The following is a 20,545-nucleotide window of genomic DNA, read 5'->3' as shown; positions in this document are numbered from 1 at the left end:
ATCACTCGTTTTAGACATTTTAGATCCGTGTTGCGCATTTCTTCGTACTTTCCTTCCCATTCTCAGAGGTTTTCTAACTCTAGACCCAAACGTTGCTCGGTACGTACCGTTACAACCCTGCAAGTGGCTTGCCATTGCGGCCAATCCTATCAAGAATAACTGAACGTATGTCTCCACTATCCACTCTCAGCTAACCTTACTTCGAGCACCTGTGTCAGTACTCAATACTCTCAACAATTGCTCTTCTCGATGCCCGATTTTTTTCCATTTGTTCTCGACAATTGTCTATACAGCACTTAGCGTTGAGAATCATCGCACTGTTCTTCAACTAGATTCACTATTTGTAAAGGTCCTAGAAGACACAGAAAAGATACCAGCTAGAATCTAGCTTCCTTCGATCCTTACACCGATGGCGACCATATAATGTCAGTTTAAATAAAGGCCCAATAAATATTACTCTATATAGCCCAATGAAACCATGGTACCTCGCATCAGCCAGGTATTATAATGTCTAAATCGTGTTATCCTTTGTCAGTACGTCTATCCTACATTTTTTAGTGACTGATACCGAAGACCAATGGTATTGCGTTTAACTGAACGGTCGACCCACCGAACCAATAGAATATCGAATAACTGAACGTACAGACCCCACTCTACCCAACCCTGCCGATAAATTGACCAGGATGCTAGGGTTGGGAGTAAAGTCGCATCCAGTCTAAGAATAACGAGTCTGGAGATGCCATACAATATACAATGACCGTACAAAAATTACGACTACGCATCAAGGTTCATTAGAGTCACTCCTTTCCTTATTTAATACACGAGTCAAGACGTTTTCCCTAATTTCCTCTGCCTGCTAGCTTGGCGCTCAAGGTGACTCGTGATCAATCAAAACTCCTACAGGAAAGTCACGATATTTGCAGGACTGAAGAATTCATCGTTCAATATCTCTCAGCCCTCGGCCATGGCATAAATCGAGCGTCAGGTATCTCGTTTTACTTCATATCATTATGATTTCGATGTTTGACAGTGGAATATGAAAAACAATATCGACAAATATCTTATTTTATTAAAGAAATCACTTAGCTTATCAAGCCAAGGAAGGATAAAAGAAAAACCCCCCCCAACAAGAAAGGACATCAAACAAAGTATAACGTTATAAGTATCAGTAGTCATATTAATTTATCCTAAAATCATCGCTGATTTTTTATTTGTATTTGTTATAGACATTTAGAATTATTTACGACCATGTCTACCCTAGGTTCGTCCATGTACCGTAAATTTTCAGCTGGTTGTTTTCTCAAACGCTACACCCCTGCTAGTTTCTACCCTCTTAATCTCAAACTTCCTATCAGCACTCATTATACTGTGTAGATCAGCAACGTCACATAGGAAAAAGCAAAGAAAGCGTGAACTCGAAAGTAGGCCCTGCTGTTGCATATAGACGTGAGGTTCAAGTAAATAAACAAGTAAACAAGTAAACAAACACATCAAGTAGAGCATTCTATTATTCGTTATTTCTCTCCTTGTTCCACAAAGACAACTCTGTCAACGCGCGCTAGAATGGGTCGTCGTCCATTAACAGAAGGCCAAAAGGCAGAAAAGGCCGCTCGTAGGCGAGAACGAGAGCGACAGCAGCGTCTGGTAGCCCGCCAGGCTAAACAGATAGAAGATGCCGAGACCCATATAGTCAGCCAATCGTTCCCGGAAACAATCCTGGAGGATCCAGTTGTTTCAAGCATGTCTCTCCATCTTTCCATCCGTACTCTACGTGACTTTACTTATAATTATCGATAGGTAATGATGGCCAGCCGTCTAGCCGAACCGACCCACTCCCAATTGACAGACAGCCGCCGTTGCACGCCACTCGCTCGCGTCGCCGAAGCCCACGTCTCGCTAGTGAACCGCCCTTGACGATTGACGAATCAATCATCTTAGCGGATGGGGCATTTCACAGACCGGATACAACCGCGCGACTGCGAGCACCCGTGCGACCGATTAGCGAACAAATACCTGCCGATACAATCTGTGTTGCGACGCCATACTCTGCAAACATAGGCTACCGGGAAGCAGCCGAAACTAACGAGGATGAAGAGACCTCTGCAGCGGAAACCCCAGACTCTAGGACACCTTTGCAAAGTGAACAAATAGCTGCGACGCCCGTCAGCCGTTACGAGGTAGACCATATCGTATCACCCTGCTCGCAGACACGTCTCCGTGTCCAACGATACCGCGATCGACGGCATGCTACAAGATTACAACAAATCTTCCAAGAAGCTACAGAATGTCAAGATCTACCATTCACTCATGAGCTCTCTGCTTTGAGCCTTCGAGACGATGCGACACCGTCCTTGTCCCTGCCTGCTGATATACCGGACAACGAGCCCAGACCCTCGTCGGTGCCGGCACCTGAGTCTGAGCCGGAGTTTGATATCGAAACAAGCGTCCTACCCTTGTCATCTTCAGCCCTGTCTAATGTTAATCTCTTAACAGAAGACGAAGAGGATAACAGGTCCGAGGCCTCCGTATTGGAGGATGATGCCGCATCACAACCGATGACACCATCGTTAACATCACCTAGCTCTAGTCGACACCATAGCTCCTCATCATCATCCCAATCGAGAGGTAGCCTTCTTTTGTCGAGGTCGAACTCATCTGTGTGGTCGGATCTATCTGGATTACCCTCGGATGAGCCCGAGGATTTGATCCTTAGCGATTTCCTCCAGGCGATTTCCAACCAGGATACGGCTGGCGGTCCTGATTTCTTACGTGCACAAAGCGGCGTTTATGATCGTGTGCTCCGAAAATTCTTTAACCACCAGTGCAGCTGTAAGCCATAGAATCAACCGTCTCCCCTGAGGTTATAAAAACCCTGCTGACAAACATCTCAAATAGGCCCGAGTTCGCACGAGCGTGCCGAGCCGGAAAACACCCACACCCTCCAGGAACATACCGGTATGGTCTTCTTACTACTGGCGAGGCCATCGTGTTTCTCAAGGTTGACTTGGACGAACCTGAGACGCTGTACTATCACCTAGCAGAGCCTGGTCCGGAGGTGTCGGCACATCCAAACAACGTCCATATATGCACGGCTGTCGGTCAATATCTGGCGTTCACCCTTATGGCTCTCGGTTCGCCTGGAGAACGACGGGGGAATAGGCAGGAGGAACGTCTAAAAGCCATGAAGAACTTGAAGACGTGGGCTGAGGACTTCGAATCGACATTGCGTTCTATCCCAGAAAATGAACGATCGGCGTCATCAGACTACTCACCTGGCCATGAACCTACCACCTACAAGGATGTCAATCGGTCGCCGGCCTTGCTTCGCAAGAGGACACGTCGAACAGCCGCGTGCCAGGCTGGCGAGGGGTCGTTGAGGAAGGACGACAGGCAGGAACCATCTGATGACGAGTCGGCGCCCAGGCCACCGGACACGCCTACGCCAAGCGGACGAAACACAAGACAAGGAACTAGGCGGAGCCAGCGACTAGCGTTACTGGCGTTACGGCCGCGCGGAGGAGGAGGCGGCGAGCAGGGTCGGCAGTACTGTACGCAGAAATGTCTTGTCGGGATGGTCAAGGGTGGTTTTCTCGACCCAAAGTGCCCGAACGTGGCACTTCACGGCAAGAGCTGTGCTCCCGCCGCCCGCGCACGTCATCCTGTCGATCACAAGGAGTGGCTTCGCCTACTCTGGAAGCAGCTGAAACAGTCGCTCGACGACGGGATCAGGCCACTGGGGGAGGGTGGTGCGCGGGGTGTGCTTTTCCAAGTGACCCTACTTGTGCATGGCTACACATTTGTCAGCAAGGGCACGGTGCGGGCTTTCATCAAAGATCTCGAGCACGAGGCTGCTGTCTACGAGCGTCTCAAACCAATCCAAGGCGTCCACGTGCCTGTTTTCCTGGGTGCCATTGACCTTGGATCGATGAACAAGACTTACTACTATGACCACCGGGCCTACGTAGTGCACATGACATTTCTGTCCTGGGGAGGCTGCAGCATCGACAGAGCACAGAGAATTGGCGACACGGACAGGCCGCTCGAAGACGAGGCCATTCGGTCGTTGAGAGCCATGCATCGAGAGGGCGTGGTCCACAAAGATGTGCGACTTGCAAACATGTTATTCAATCCTGAGACAAACAGGGTTATGGTGATCGACTTTGAACGGGCTTTGCTCCTCAAGCCGCCTCGGCGTCCGTTGGCGCAGCTGGTGCCAAACAAGCGAGCGTGGAAGTCGGAGACGATGATGGATGCCAAGAAGGTGACTGGCGATTCAAGCAGGCGAAGTCAGCCAAGTCAAAAGCTTTTCAGAGGATATTTGGTTGGCAAAGACGGCGTTCTTGGAGTGGAATGCTGACCGATGGGCACGCGTCGCGAGAGCGCCTTGCTAGCAAATCTACAGTCAATCACCCTGCACTTCTATTCATAAATCGTCATGGACCCCAAATTCCGAGGTTCTTCCCTGCCGCCGCGACAGTCGACTACGAGCTACAACTTGGTTACTGGAGATTGTGGACTGCGTCAGCAGATGTAGTGACGCGCGAGAGAATTCTGGTCGGTGGAAAAAGTTCGACAATAGATTGCCCCCGAACCCGCTGACGGGTGACGGGCTTGAGAAATACAGCACCTTTTGTGCCATTGGTATGCTGGATGGTGAAGGAAGCGGGGTTTCCCTGTACCTAGCTAGCTCAGCACGTCTTTTGCTCCAGTAGGAGATCTGGCTTCGTTACAGCCACCCAGACGAAAAATAAATAAACAAACAAACAAATACCATGGTATTGAGATTTCTCCAAACCATACCAAGTCTTGGCGGTATTTACCATACCAATACCAACTCATACCAGACCATTCCGATCACTGTCATCAGACGTCAGTGTTTGCCTCTCATATCCTGTCTGGCATGTTCTAATCAGCCTCAGTAGTAACCAAGGGTCGTTTGATAAACCCCCCGTTACTCTAGATTCGATTAGCCCCACGCTCACTGCACCGCCTAAAGTCCACCTTGAACGTGACCTCGAGAGCTTGTGGATAAAGCGAATGAGAAAGGCAGCAGCCTCCTGGACCGTGGCGAAACGCTTATCAAGGATAAAGCGTCAACCATAGGCACGGCTTTTGATGGAACAGAAACCTTGATCTCGGGGAAGCTTGATGAAGTAAAGTCTCGAGTCTTGAGCGCTATGAGTGAGGTTGTGACACATATAAATGAACCTGGCGACGGGGGGCGCGACAGAGACAATAGTGCGGCTAGTCTAGACGTCCAGCGAAGCGTCGGCGCAGCTGCCGCTGTTCTATGCGCCATATTCATCGGTTTCATCGCCACTTAAGCTTAGTCACCACTGCTGTTGAGGCCTAACCAATTTTCTGTAACGATGTTGGAGCTCGCCTTCCTATGATTTAGGATATGTGGGCTCCTTATGTGAGCTTGCATGCCACCTCGTCGTTATAAAGGTCTACAATTCTGATTTAGGAGAGATTCATTGAGAACGAGACCACTATCAGTGTAATTAGCGTTCGAACCTGTATCCATGTATGTCTGTATGTATGCTAGAATAGAGCTATCGTATTATCAAGTCCCCAAGTACAGAAATTTCAACTAATCTAACGTATTGCTAGCCCCAACATCATATCAAGGATAGCTTGAGGATAACCACTTATGCCCAGGCGAAAGTATAGTAATTTGGCTCTTGATGTAGCGCTAGGGTTGTAGAATGTCACAGACCTAGCTATTCTGGACTTTACGCCTGATAATTATCTCTTTCGGCTCAGGCCGATGTAGTATTGGTATGCAGCGACTGTATGCCTATCAGTCTATCGGAGTCTAGGAGCCTTACTGTATTTAGTGCTTACATTACACAACACAATATGGCATGAATCAGGGTCGGCGCTTTTCAATAATTACTAAGTGATCACTATTTGGTGACTGATATTTTATTACCTGAACAACGTCGTAAGTACTAAAGTTACTTTTAACCGAGCTTTTCCGAGAGATATATCAGTGCTAGGTATACAGAGGGTTATATGTATTAGGCTTGGCATAGCGATCATTATAGGAATTACTGAAAAGTGCCAACCAGATTAAAGGGAGGATAAGGAGGTATAAGGTAAGTTCGTTGCACAAATGAGCCAAGCAAAAGTTGTACAAATCAAATCACAAACATTTCATGCTGACGACCGAGCATGACGAGGGTGAGCCGAGCTTATTGTCAGATATTGCCAATTAGAGACACAAAAGTCATCTGCATTCAAAATACGGGGTCGCACAGCAGAAGAGGCCACTCAATTGGTCTCAGCTGACTGCTGCAATCGGGAACTTGAGAAGAGCCCTGAAGTGGCACGGCGCCCGAAATGTTTGGTTGCTTTGCCTAGGCCTCGCGTCAGGCAGGACCTTTACTCCGGCCCCCGCTCACGGCATTAATTGTTTACCTTGCTAATCTGTTTCACAATATTCCGATTGGTTGACTTACGAAGGCGAGAGAGTAGGTAGTCGGATCCTATGTGGGATAATCACCACTTGGGCACGACGATTATTTCTGCCAATTAATCTTAAACAAGAACAAGTCCCGAGACTATTAAGCTTCCACTGGAAATTAATACGACAACAATATGCGTAAGTTTGATTCCTCAAAGGCAATAGTTATATGAAGTTATACTTTGCTGCTAACTACTGCCGCTGACTATTGGGAACCCACCCATATAATGCCGCACCTGCTTGCTCCTTATCCCCATCGGGCCTAATCCACACAACACACAACACTAGCTAGCGGAAATTGTGTAGAAACTGGACAGTCGATGCACCTAAAGTAGCTAAGTTCCTCACCGCACCCGGCGCGATTTGGACTACCTCCTCCACCGCATGTGAGAGCGCTCCCCCGCTCAAAATAACAAGCACGTTCGATATCCGTTCACCCCTAGTTTTGTCCATCCTCAACGTAAGAGTGCGCGGGTCATTACGAAATGCAGTGAGATAGCATCCTGCATATGCCTGAAACGCCGAACCGGCACCTGTTATGCAGGCGAGTAAAATGCCACTGGTGTCGCTGTGATTTACATTAGAAGCAACGTCAAATCTATACTAAATTACCTACCGTTCGACAAGGGCTCTCTCGTCATGAGAATGAGGTTGATGAACAGTTTCTTCAATAGTGGCGGCTTGGTCGAGGCTTTATATATTAATGTGTGACAGATGTATTCATGAGAATCAGACATACCTCTTATCAATAGGCGTAGCAGCCACAGAGACAGCTAGGGGGAAAAGTAAAAGAATGCGTAAGGGTTGCATAGCTGCCGTATATAGTATTGAGAGGGTATAAGTAAGGACGTAAAGACTTACTTAGGAAGTGGAACTGAGGGGAAGGTAAGCCCGGACGCTTGGTGCGGTACAAAAGAATGAGTGGGAACGAGGAAATAGAGGGAGAGTCCATCATTAAATACATCTTTAGTCTTATATGGCGCACTTCGCTGCTTAAATCTCTCCTAAAAGCTGTTCTTTTGATACGGGTAGAGTATAAAGTATAATTACCCTGTAACATACTGTAAATCAAATCGGCAGATGAACAGGATCTAATCCGGCTAGACCGGCTGCTTCGGTACCTTCAAAGATCCTCAAACTTATTGCACCCCACTGTAATATGAATGAAAGCTTAAACTATATGCCGAAACACTAAAAGAATACAAGTAAAAGGTAGTTCTGCCGCTTTAACCTAAATACTAGTACACAAGACCGGCAGATAAATCAAATCGGCAGATGAACACGACCTTCAAAGATCCTCAAACTTATTGCACCACACGGTATACTATAACAGGGTTATTAATAATATATGGATTATCAATGTGCTTTAAGTACTTAAAGGAAGAGAAACCTGCGTTCTGCCCAACTATTACTCTATCGCCGGAAGTGAAGTTTTAATCCTAAGCGACGAACATATTTTACCTCACAAAGAGAAACACTTCTCCTTGCCGCACGTCTGGTCCGTTGGTTAGACGGTAGATACGACCCAATTCAGAAAATATCGGAAAGACTCATTAGTTGTCTCCGCAACGCCTGAACTTCAATACCCTAACTTCTCGTGTTACCAACCATGAATCCCGCGCTTGCAATGGTTTTGCTGTAAAGAGTAGATTCGAACCCCATTTGCTCGATTTCTAATTAAGCTTTTAGGTACTTAACTACTGCCTCGGCAGAAGACTGGGATCGGTGCCGATGTATGAAATACCCTGAGACGGGAACCCCCAATGACTGTGCCACGATCAAGGCCTGTGGCAGTGGTAAACACCGCGCGATATGTAAGAGATTCTTATTATGTTTATACGAGTGGCACTTGCTGACTTACTACAGCCATTTCTGAAGAAAAGGGGGATATATGGGTATGATATCGTCGGTCATCAATTAGGTGCGGCAACTTATTGGATATTCTAGTGTGAAAAGACCGATGTGGCAATCTCAGGCCCCGAATTTTATCGAACCTGTTACGGCCTTCTGCAAGACCCGAAACCTAACTCCGAAGCCGACAGCTGCTGCACTCGTTGGGTTGATGGCGTGGTGGTGCAGTCAGATGGCTGTTTCAAGTAGGATGCAGTCCCATGACAGTTTGATCTGCTGGTTAATGGCAGCCTATCATGGGAAATCCAACGTACAAACAACGCCAGTACTGATAGCCTGATGCCGGTATTGGTAGACGTTTTCCATAATATCACATTGCTAGCACTTCGGCTGCCGCTCCCCGAGCCCCCTGCCTTATTGGAGTTCCTCGCGTGTTGGAAAATCCGGGGATCCCCCTTCGCTTCAGGATTCAGACTAACAGTCTGAAAGTCCTAGATTTAGAGTTTAAAGTCCTAGATGAAATCGTTTGGAGATGTAAACCTGAGAAGAACTCTCATCTCAATAAAAAAAAAAAAAAACCAAGTTTCATAAAATATATTTTCACCCAGCACTACTGCGCAATATAAACAACAGCTTGGCGATTAGCTGCAGAGAAAGTAGTTAGGATGTTCATGTGTCAAAGTTATATCGCCTGTGGTTACAACTATGCAGGAGTTTTTCATAAGCATATTAATACGGAGGGAGCCAGAGAAGTCTCAAATCGAATGTCGCTGGCAACCCCAGGTACAGCCACCTTACTCAGCTCATTGTCTCGTTGCCAGGTTTCCATTTGCCACTTTAGCCGACAACCGCAGTATGTTTGGCGCGATATACCTTGAGAACTTGGACATATTGGCCTTCTGTGAGACTGTGCCCATAAAATAAAGACGTGATTGTTAATCATCAGGGGTTAGGGTTACTCATGAAGATGGGGGTAAGAGTTAGCCAACGAGTTCGTGAGTTCAGGGTACACTTTTCTCCAGATATAGTAATATCTTATGCCCATGATCTTAAGTAGACCATTTCAAGCTAATTAAAAGTTTCCCTGACTTCATAGCTATTTTCTGGAATTACTTATGAAGTTTTAAAATATAATGATGGAAAATGAGGTTGATGGTCGTGATGCTCCTCCACCCAGAAGTCTTGGCTCACATTTAATTCAATTAGGTTTAGCGCGAAGAGCGAACCACTAGAATAGATAGCTTTACAACCATCATGATTCTTGATGCAACGGTCTGATAATTCAGCATACCAACTCCACGACATATTAATACACACGATCAGTATGCTATATAATAAATGCACGATCATACCCAAATAATATCAGTCACGAGAGATGCGCACTATACACTTTTTCCTTACAACAGCATCATCACATATGCAGCGGACTCGAAAACCAGATAACCACTAACAAACGATGTTTTGCTCTCAGTTTTCCCTTCTTACTTATAAGGTCTTTGAGCAAATTGATGTTGCAAGAAACCGTTTCTTACCACTTGGCCTACGCAGACCAGTTTACACTGTGACACTGGTAACTCATGGAACCTGTAACCGTCGAAAAAGAAAATAAGGTTTGATTGCCATGCAGGCTACAGCAGCTGCTGCAGGGGACGGCAAGCAACAATTGCGTCGCGTCACCGATTACTCGGAAAACGCGCGAAGACCTACGGGAACAACCATTTCGGCCAAGTTATATGAAAGACGATGTCCCAACCCGCTCCAAAACGCCGAGGCCGCCCCCCGAGGAAAGTGCCACAAACGGAAGAGGAGCGGCTCGCCTCGCAACGCGCGCGATCACAACGATACTACCAACGACAACACGGACAATCTGTTGATTCCCACCGCGTCGCCGTTGGATCGCAGAATGCGGAGTTTGTGTATCATTACCAACCCCATCCACCTGCTCTACCATCGACTACGAACCCCGTTATTGGCCTCCACCTAGAGCCGCATCTTAACATACCAACACCTTTAGAGCAAGATGTAGTAGCCGAGCCCACTTGTGCGGGTGAGGCGGACACGGACCCAACAGCGGCATCAACGTCGTGGAATCCACCTGTCTGGAACCATCACGAGAATTCACGGGCCGCACGGTCGAGTTTAGATGATACACCCGAAGATAACTACAATCCGTTATTCGAGGACTCCCAAATACAACTCGAGCTTATATCACAACGACAAGACAATACAGGAGATGGCTACGACGCGGTCATTGACAGGGGCGAAGCCAATTCTCCGCAACTCGAAGCTCGAGACGAAGAGCTGCAGGATTTAGTTGACAAGGTCCAGCAGTTGCTCATCACGACGCCGCCAGACAGTGAGGCAATAAGGAGGGATAGTGGCGATGGTCTGGCAGGAAGTTTGTGAACCTATAGATCAGGCGTGGCTCTATCTTGATAGAGGTACTGACGCGACTTACCAGATACGATCGAATCACCAGTAGCTTCCGGCTCAGCGTTTTTGCAGGGCGATGCGAGATCCTCGACTCCACAATCTCAAGGCTCTGCTCGGTTATCACGTAGATCTGATGAAGCCCAGGGACGAAGCCATGCGACAGCATCTGCAACGCCGTCATCGCAGTTACGAAATACAAGCATGTTGGATGATTGGGTACGGCGGCCTTGTACTCGCTCCTCAGACAACTCTTCCAATGGAGTAACTTCACAAGCTTATGTCTGCAACGGATTTCTTCTACCGTCAGCCACGGGCGTGCAAAGGTTCACGCGGGAACACTCGGGCTTTGTCGATCGTTCTAGTGCCACATCGCCATCCTCTAATTCATCACCAAGAGGGTTTGGAGTAGAATGGATCTATCATGGGCTCTACTCGTGGAACCTCCGCCGTCGGCTGGAACGGGAAGACTACCTTACCACCGATGACGTTCTCTGCGGTATGCGGCTGGCCATTGAGCTGAGCGGCCGGCGGGACGTCACGACGCTCGCACGCGCCATTCATCTTGGTGAGCCTCAGAACAACTCTATCCAGCTGAGCCAGGCCGAGATCGAAGATATAAGACGGCATGACGCCACAATACTGTCGATCTTTCGTCCAGGTATCGAGGAGGGGGTCGGTCACTGGTCACTCGCCATCTATCAGCCAGCACGGCCGCATTTCTTATTCTGCGATTCACTTGGAAGTCGTGATGACTGCTACTATTCTGCGCTCCGAGACATCCACGACTCGGTACTTCCGGACTCTGCGCCCGCATCCATTTGCGATGTGCCGATCACTCGACAAGTAAATGGCTGGACATGCGGTGTCATAGTCGTGGAATGTGCCCGACGATTTCTGACCGCACGAGAGCAGTATTGTAGTGAGGATTTGATGATAGAAGATCAGTCCGGGATACTCGACTGGACACAGCAGGAGCCGTATTTGTCCGAGATGCAAGACCCAGACTTGCGAGAGGTTGGTGCTATATCGTACTGGATCGAGGTGATATCGCAATATTTGGGCGCAACAACAAATCACAGTGCCACCTCCATCGGCAGCAGGAGGAGTAGTAGTAGCGATGCAGTTACCATCTCAGAGCCGGCTGACCCTGCGCTGCTCCTGTTCCAAGAGTGGAGCAGACCGGTAGGATGTACGTCCCGGCAACATGAAGAGGACCACTCCTCCCAGTTGGCGGATGCAACTACAAAGCGAGGCGTCTCTCCAAACTGCTCTTCTCTATTAGATATTGCAAAGAGGTTAGAGGGTGTAACTGGGGAGGATGGCACAAACGGGCCACTACCTTGCGTCCTTGACCCAGCGAAGGATCTCTTAAGGTCCGGCACGCGGGAGTCCTCATCACCGGACGCTGGCCTAACACGCTATGGCGGACCCTGCAAAGCCGCCATGGAAGGCTTGGTAGAGGGTGAACAAGATCCGCCCTATCTCTGCATGCATTCTAACCATAGCGCTCGACGTCTGGAAGATGACAGGATATCGTCGTCCTACGACATCGATAGTCTTTGCAGCTTCCCCACGTCCCTTGGCGTGGCCCGGCTGGGGATTCAGTGGTACACTCAGTCGCATGTCACGCTCAACCTAGTCGATAATGTCCATCTGAGCATGGAAATCCCAGGTACGCGTGAGCAAGATGGCACAGTGACAACCCAGCCTCTCCATACCATCCCCAACTACTGCCTTGGACGTGTCATTGGCCTTGCGGATACGTTCATCTGGGCCTTCTTCCCTGCCCTTTTCTCCGGCAAGCTCTCCGATCCTTACAGCCAGACCTGTATTCCCAAAAAGAACTTCGTGCACTGGTACGAGGAGGTGATGCTGCCCGCCATACAAGCTGTTGTCGATGACAATAACATACTCCAGTATATCCCAAAGACACATGCCATCGCGTCTTCGGACTGCAGTGCGCCTCGGGAAGCGTTAGCAGCTCTGGCGGTGGCGGAGGAAGAGGAGGCCGATATGGAAGAAGAACTGGATGGGTTTACCGGAGCGAAAAGACGAGACGGTCCGGCCGCACAGCCGGGGTCACGACGCAAGCACTTCTACGTCACGCTTCAGTCCCGCTACCTCGCAGCTTTATGGGAGGAGATACATTCCAGGGCTGCTCTCTGGCCTGAATATGCAGGGTTGCGACTCTACATGGCTGCTAAGAACACCAAACTGACATGGATGCGGCCCACGTTCGAGTCGGCACTCGCGGAGTGGCAGCACCACTGGAATTCTGCGGTTGACGAGGCGTACATTGATCCGGATGTCACTTACATTGACATCGGCCGCCAGATGACGCCGGCCGATACAGGACCACATGGACGCGTGCTTATCTGGCGCCGTTGCTGCATGGATAGGCTCTGGCGTCGCCGGCTACAGTGGAGCCGGATCCAAAATCGGGCTGTATCATCGTGAGGAAGACGCTTGCAAGGACGAATCGGGCAAACGTCAGGCTCCGCCAATCCGCAGGACGACCTATCCGTTTGTTACTCTTCGTGATGCGAGAGATATGACCATCACTCCTAGTTCATCAAGCTGGGAGCTTCGAAATGGTCTCGTGTATAGCCAGTTCTACAACCTCATCAAAGTTCCCTTCGATGCAGCTAAGCAGTACCCGTTCCAGAACCGCCACACCGAGAGCATGGCGCTAGACCCATCGTATCTCAGAGATCAACGTAACTCCACACGAGGGGCACATGCCCACCAGTCCCGAGTACAATGTGCCTACCGTCTGAGCAAGCTCCGTATTCATCGCAACGTTCCCGCTGTCGACCAGAATGAGGATGATGATGATGATGAGATACATCATGAAGAATCAACACATCACCCATTCACATATGGTATACGTGCAGAAGACAGGGTATCATTGGCCCTTCTACGGCGTATCACTGGTCTGTTCTCATCTAGCCCCCCGCAGGATGGGTCAGGCGATGATGAAGAAGATGAAGAGAGGGACCATCCATTCTTCTCCGTTTCTTCTCAAACGATGGCCCGTTTCCTCCGTGCTAGCGTCAATCGATATTGTTTCCTATTTGAATATGTAAAATCGCAGACCGGCTTGAAATATTCACTTCCCGAGACTGTTGTTATGGCAGCAGCGCTTCGTGGACTTCGGTTCAGCTACGATTGTTCCCTCATCGCGAAAGAATCGGTACTCTGGGGAGATAGATGGACGTCGACGCAGCGCGTGAGAGTTGAGGGTGGGGAAGCGCGGATCGTCAAGGTAGAGCGAGAAGGGCTAGGTCTGAACAAGACGTCTACGTCGCACGGTTTTGGCTGGTGGCTACCAGGGAAGTTTGACTGGAGTACCTGGCGGTTCGCCTCCGACGTTGGCGATCGACTCGCCGTAGGCAACGACCTCCTACGCCAGGATTACAAGCGTCAATGGAGAGTCCTCAAGGATATTCGAGACGTTCACGTTCGCATGTGGCAAGCCCAGAGTTGGTTAGGGCGATATCGAGTACAGGACGACGGGGCGGCAAAGAGACTGTGGCTCGAATATCTGCATTCCACAGTCATCGAGCTCTTCCAACGGGATGTCTGGCGGGCGGCCTTGAGGAGCGTGAGCTGGAAGACAGGCTCCGATGTGACGGACGAAGGGTCGATGAAATATCCAGAGTCTAGCCCACCAAGCTTCTGCTACGATGGGCTATCGAACCTGTTCCACGACCGCCAACGTGATGTGAGCCACACGAGACCGCACCTTGTCGCTGGCAACAAAATACGGTCGACAAGCATGAAGGATCTCTTCGATGACCTATTCTCGCCGAGCTCTACCGGCACGGCTATGAAGCGTCGGAGAGGGTGGGCTTCGCTGCCGTATCGCATCGCGACTCGTCGAAGCATCGAGCTCGTGGAGATGGTGCTTGGGGCGGCGGCCGCAACACAGTGGTACGCACAGCTTAGGCGAATTGTGCTACTGACACATTGGATTCTGCCCTGGCCGTCAGACACAGAGCTTCTAACGACAACAAAAGAAAGTAGGGTTACCAATCTCAAACGCCGGCTTACTTGGGCCTCGGTTGTCCACATCACTCCATCTTCCAAGTCTACAGGGCACGTCGAGCCTGCTGTACCGACGCGAAAGGTCAACGACGCAGACCGTCAGGTCTCCACTCAAGACGATCTATCGCAACTACTATCGGAAGCATGCAGGCGTCGGTTCGGGGATAAAGGCTGGGCAAGTAGTGCAGACAATACAAAACCGTGCTACCACTGGTCCACTAGAGACTTGATCAGCAGCACGCGCGACTGTATTGGAATTGATACGCTTCGACTTGGCCGTGCTGTTGGGGCATATAATAGAGGTTGTATCTTTCCCGTAGTAGAGAACGGCCATCCGCCCCAATTACGGATGGTCACGCGTATTCGAGATAAAACCCTAGACGAGCTCAGCCAAGTTTTCAGCGAGCTACTGGAGGTTGGCAACGTTCATCCTAGCACTCCAGGGGGAAGCATCACACCCGAAATTGGACAGTCTCGCGTATCATTTTCGCGTTCCGCGACATGGCAAGCTGAGCAAGAAGCTCCAAGAGGTCCAGCAGCACAGTCACGAGGATTCCGTTATCTACAACTGCTAGCTAGGAAACGTCCACGAACAGCGGAGGAGCGGGAAAGACTCCGGAGACATTTCCGACGACGTGACTGTGTACGAGCTGGTAAGGTTGTCGTCGGTACGGATTCGATCCATTCCGACGATAAGGGTTCGAGCGCGCAGACAGAGGAGACGGACCAGTCGTGGAGACCACAGAAACGTTTGAGAAAGGCAGTCAGAGACCAGATGATAGTCAGGCTAGAGTAATGTAGCAATCAGTGAATATCAGTCAAAGCGAACAGAGGGCTTCTCCATGATGGATAGCGCAGTAGGTACCTTCCATCCTTATGGCGAAGATAACACTAGTTTGAGCTGCACTGTCGAACTAGACGGGGGTGAGCGGCATGAATGTATGCAGAGCGTACATGATGGGGTGAGAACTATGGGTGCAGTACGATGTATTTTCTTGCGTAATTTCAAGGCTACCTTTGTAGCGCACACGTGCATAAAGTTATGATCGCAGCTGCCGACGGATAGAAAAAAAGCAAGTTGTTAGGTCCCAAAATCCGGACAAGGTTTATTGTTCAGGTGGAATAAGTGGCCGAGGCTTGACAGGAAATTACGCAACTTTGGCCGGCATTATACCTGGACCTATTTTTAAGACCGATATCATACTCGACTCAGAAATTCTATAATGCGCGCTAGTTAAAGAAAAGAAATCTACATAATACTAAATACTAGATGGCCTCAGTCAAAAGGATGCTTTACGGCAGTTGCAGTATAAAATACGCAGCGACTTGGAATGGGTGTATGGTATAGGGTAGTTAGCTGGTGTCGAAAAATGAGGCAGCATGGACCTTCATGATGAGACTTGGAAAAAACTACATCGCGACTCTAGCATTATCATCACCACTCTAATATGTATTTTTTAACGTAAGATGCAGTAATATTTAGGTAGGTATGCTAAACAGTACAAGCCGAAAACATACTTCAGTACATTTCCACACGGTATTTCATGCCACGACGAGTTCCTTCTTCTTCAAGCCGACTCAGCAATCTCTTTTTTGCGCCGGGACTGGATGCATCTTCCTTCAAGATAAAAGGCACAGCGATTTCCTCAATGAGGTTACAAAACCTATGAATATCGTCCGTTTTAATGTCCCGTTTTGAACGACAGACGAAAAGAATGCTTCCCTGGTGAAGGTGACGTCGGTAATTAGGCGAGTGAACCCATTCTCCACCTTTGACAGAAGTTGTCATCAACAAAAGCTGAGCCAGAGGATTGTAGTCAAAAAACACGCCGAAGGGGTCCTGGTTAGGGTTACAAGTCATAAATATTTAGACCTTTTTACTTATAGGTCTCTACATTTTTATAACCTTGCTAGTAAACTTGCCATTTTTTCTACACCAGACCCGCCTAAACCTAGGTTTAGGTGTCCGTGCACCATACCTTTCCCAAAACTTTTGCCAATTCATTCTTTGAACCTGGGTTCAGGTGTCCGTGCACCCTCAATCCTCCAAAACTTTTGCCAATTCATATCTCAATCCCAGGTTTAAGTGTCCGTGCGCCCCATCCTCCCTCTAAACTTTTAACCTTCTATTTCCCTCTCCGCACTTTTCATTCGCCCTCCCTTCTTTGTCTCCTACCTTTCTTTGATTGGTCGCCTTTCTGATCCCTGTATCCTCTCCCGTCTCCCATTCGATATAATAATACTCCTCATACTTTCATCCATATCCTCTTTCTCTCCCCTCAACTATTCCCTTCCCACATCTCACCTAACTTGGGAACAAAGTAACGATAAAATATACATCATACATAATATATACCAATCCACTGCCCTCATCATCCTCACCACCACCATGATCAAAATTGGTCGCCCTCTGCCTCCCAAATCTAACACGAATCCCCGGCCCTCCAAGCGCCGGAAAACTACACCTATCCACCCTTCTCATGAACCCCATCATCCATCCACTTCTCCCTCCCTTACCCCCGTCGTCAACGACATCCCATCATCATCATCACCACCACCGTCACCATCCAAGCCCGCCAAATCCCCAAAGCCTGCTCCACAAACCTTCACCGAGGTCGATTCCCTGAGGAAACAGGCGGAGCCCTACCGCCTTGCCGTCGCTGAGCTACCCATCCATCTCCTCGACTTCTCCTGGTCTCGCGGCAGTAACAGGCCCCTCGACCGCAACCATGTCGCCCATCTTTGTCGCTCTTTCCAGAATGGTGGCCTCGCACGTCGAGCTGAGCAGCACTACATCCAGGTCTCCTGCAGTGCCGCCGCCGTTCAAAAGATGATCATCAACGCCCTCCCAGATACCAATCAGAGCCATATCCAGGACCGACGTCAATATGTGTTATCGTTTAGAAACTGGGCCGATTTCATTGACGAGAGGCCCGAGCTCATGGCTGGCCAGCATCGCATCGAGGCCTTGAAAGACTACGTGAAACAGACGCATTCTGATTCGAGCGATTTATGGTGGATTTGCGAGTTTTACGACAAAGGTGTGACCCCTCTCAATCGTCCCCGATACTATTAACAAATCTTCATTCCGTACATGTTTAATATATACATGACAAACCATACTCACCCTTCTGCACAGACACTCTACCAGTCGAACTTGACATCAAGCTTCGTGTCAATCGCCGTGATCTCACCCTGCCCGACACCCATGGTCAAATCTGGCTACAGCTCGTCTCGGCCTTTGATCGGGATCCCACTTTATTTTCCGTCGAGAGAAATGTCAACAAGAAGGGTATCGAGAAAAGCATGCTGGACATCTTGTGCCTGACAAGTGAAGCTCGCTTTCCCATCAGCCGTCTCGTCACGCTGTGGCGAAGCGAGCGGTGGAGACCTCGGGTTACCCGCTGGTGTCGAACCTCCCTGGGGAGAACCACATTTAACATTTCAAAATGGTATCAGATCGCAGGGTACAGACTGGACGATGTGAGTGACTCGCCCTTGGTGTCTGTGGATCATGGTTCATCATTCATCGTTTCGTCCATCTCTTCCACTCCAGGGCAAAAAAAGAAAAAGAAAGAAAAAGAAAAATAATCTTGGCCACCATCAAGCCTTACCTAGAACATATTGCTGACCTGGGAGTAGTATTGGTTCGATGCGTTCTACCAGGTACTCGAAACTCTGAGGGCACTTCCTACCTCCACCTCCGAGTCCATTCAAATTTCCGATTGGAATGTGCTAGCCGGCAGCCTCAAAAGCGACACCTATGATGCTGCTGATGTTCACCAGGTCTTTTATCCCAAGGGAGGCGGCAACAGTAACGACGACAGCAAGTCCAGCCCATCGGCCCCTTCCACCATCAAACCGGTCCAAAAGACAGCTCGGCGAAGTGGATTTCTAAGCTCGCTCGACAAGGAAGCCTATGACGGTCTTTGCCGCCATCTTCAACAGAACCTCACTCTTCGGTTTCCGGATGTGCAGCCCTTGTTGAAGATCAAGAAGGAGGAAGGCGAGGTCATGGCACAGGTCATCGACCATGTAGTACGTTGGGTAAACACTCAACCCGCAGATATTGTCGATACTCACGAGAACAATAAGCCCTTACGACGACAGGACTTGATACCTGCGATCGAAGGTCTTATGGTAACTACTCACGGGGATGATTGGTGGGCTCGGCGGAGGGAAGACGGCGATGTCGATGGCGCCGACGATATGGCATCCTGGCTCGACCTGCGCTCACGAACGCTGGAAAGGCAGGTCCTCGACTACGTCCGCAGCCATATGACCGAGTTCAGGGATCCCTCGACGAAACACTATCTCGACTTGATGCCAGAAGAACATGATGAGCACTATGCAGAACGCTTCAGTACCGGCGACCTCTGGACAGGCCTATTTCACATAGTCCAACACGCCCTTGGTCCTGCATTTCGTCCGGTGTGGGAGAATTCGATCTCCGAACGCGTCGGCGCAGATAACGCGATTCATCAACCGCGGTCCGAGATGCGCCACAGACCACCGGCCTCAGCCATCACACGAGCTATCTGTAGTCAGCTGGGGAATATTCCCGAAGTGAAGGAGAATCCTGCACTGAGAGGCGTGTATGCCTCGAACGAACTTGGTGCCTACATCGATCATGCTGTTCTCTCATGGGCTTCCGATCGATGCCGCAAAGCAGTGGAAAACAACGAGTCTGATGAAGGACATCCTTGGTCGAGTGAAGCACTCCGCGCAATCCAGGCGGCGTATCAGGGGTACGAGGGGATCCTGGCAGGAATGACATCAGCCACTGCAATTTCCGAACACGATGATCAGCAGCAACAGCAGCGGCAGTTGCCATCTTTGCTTCCACCAGAAGAGCGTATCAGCCACGCCTCGAATGAAGTGCTCTGTCAACAACAGGGTGCCGTATCATCGAATCACCACATCATCATCAAGCAACCCCCATCGTCGCAGGGGTTTGTTCCGATCAACACGGCAGACAGGGCACAGCGTGACAGCGGGCGCACAAGGGCCATAGCCATGGAAGAAGGCCTATTACCCCGAATGCAGCAACAAAAGCAGCAGCGCCAGAAATCACGGCATCCTGAACAACAGCCACTATCGTTGCCACCGCCGCCGCTCACTGATAATGCGACGACTGCGATATCCTCGTTGCCTCCAGCCCAGGGGACTGCAATGATGAGAAGCCACCGCCACAGAGACGGCACACAGGGGAGAAGTTTCGCAGATTACAGTTACCAGCCACCTCCTCAGAAGTCTTACGTTGCAGCTGAAGTCGGCCGTCCGCTGCAAAAACTACCGAAGGGGGATGTTGGGAGCGGCAGGGTCCACCAATTATCAGCAACCAGGACGTTGTTACCGAACGAGCGGCCAAGCCCTGGCCAATCCCAGACGACTAGGGCGAAGCAACAACGCCAGCGTCACCAGGATCGAATCCTTAGCTCGCAGCCACAAGAGAGATCGTCCTGGATGGATGGTCCTGTAGCGACGTCCGGAAGTAAGCGTTGATCCTTTCCCAGCGCGGGCGGGGCGGCGGTTGTGAGCACGAGCGAGCCATACCCTATACCAAAAGATATACGATTCAGTCTGGCGAACCATCGGCAGTAGCACAGCAATAAATAAATATGATAAGCAGCAGTAATTATAATAAATAAATAGTAATAGTAATAATAATAATAAACTATACTTTCTAACTAAACGTATTATTTTTAACCTGTGAGAGGTTACTGAAGTAGTTAGGTTAAACCA

General features: G+C 49.5%; 3 protein-coding genes across 3 annotated transcripts; all 3 read left to right on the top strand.

The window, feature by feature from the left end:
* Nucleotides 1-1,563: 1,563 nt before the first annotated feature.
* FOXG_05573 (uncharacterized protein) lies at nucleotides 1,564-4,357 on the top strand (the record flags this gene model as incomplete). Its single annotated transcript, XM_018383987.1, has 3 exons — nucleotides 1,564-1,762; nucleotides 1,798-2,821; nucleotides 2,896-4,357. 3 exons carry the CDS (start codon nucleotides 1,564-1,566, stop codon nucleotides 4,355-4,357), a joined length of 2,685 nt encoding a protein of 894 aa, XP_018240999.1.
* A 5,706-nt stretch (nucleotides 4,358-10,063) lies between these two features.
* FOXG_05571 (uncharacterized protein) lies at nucleotides 10,064-13,210 on the top strand (the record flags this gene model as incomplete). Its single annotated transcript, XM_018383986.1, has 2 exons — nucleotides 10,064-10,718; nucleotides 10,782-13,210. The coding sequence occupies 2 exons, from the start codon at nucleotides 10,064-10,066 to the stop codon at nucleotides 13,208-13,210; spliced, it is 3,084 nt and encodes a 1,027-aa protein (XP_018240998.1).
* Nucleotides 13,211-17,189: 3,979 nt separating this feature from the next.
* Nucleotides 17,190-20,305, top strand: FOXG_05570 (uncharacterized protein; the record flags this gene model as incomplete). Its single annotated transcript, XM_018383985.1, has 3 exons — nucleotides 17,190-17,841; nucleotides 17,940-18,283; nucleotides 18,443-20,305. 3 exons carry the CDS (start codon nucleotides 17,190-17,192, stop codon nucleotides 20,303-20,305), a joined length of 2,859 nt encoding a protein of 952 aa, XP_018240997.1.
* Between the last annotated feature and the right edge of the window lie 240 nt (nucleotides 20,306-20,545).

Source organism: Fusarium oxysporum, chromosome 2 (genome assembly GCF_000149955.1).
Source record: "Fusarium oxysporum f. sp. lycopersici 4287 chromosome 2, whole genome shotgun sequence".
Taxonomy (NCBI): domain Eukaryota; kingdom Fungi; phylum Ascomycota; class Sordariomycetes; order Hypocreales; family Nectriaceae; genus Fusarium; species Fusarium oxysporum.
The sequence above is the reverse complement of the archived record's forward strand: the minus strand, read 5'-3'. Positions and strand labels throughout refer to the sequence as shown.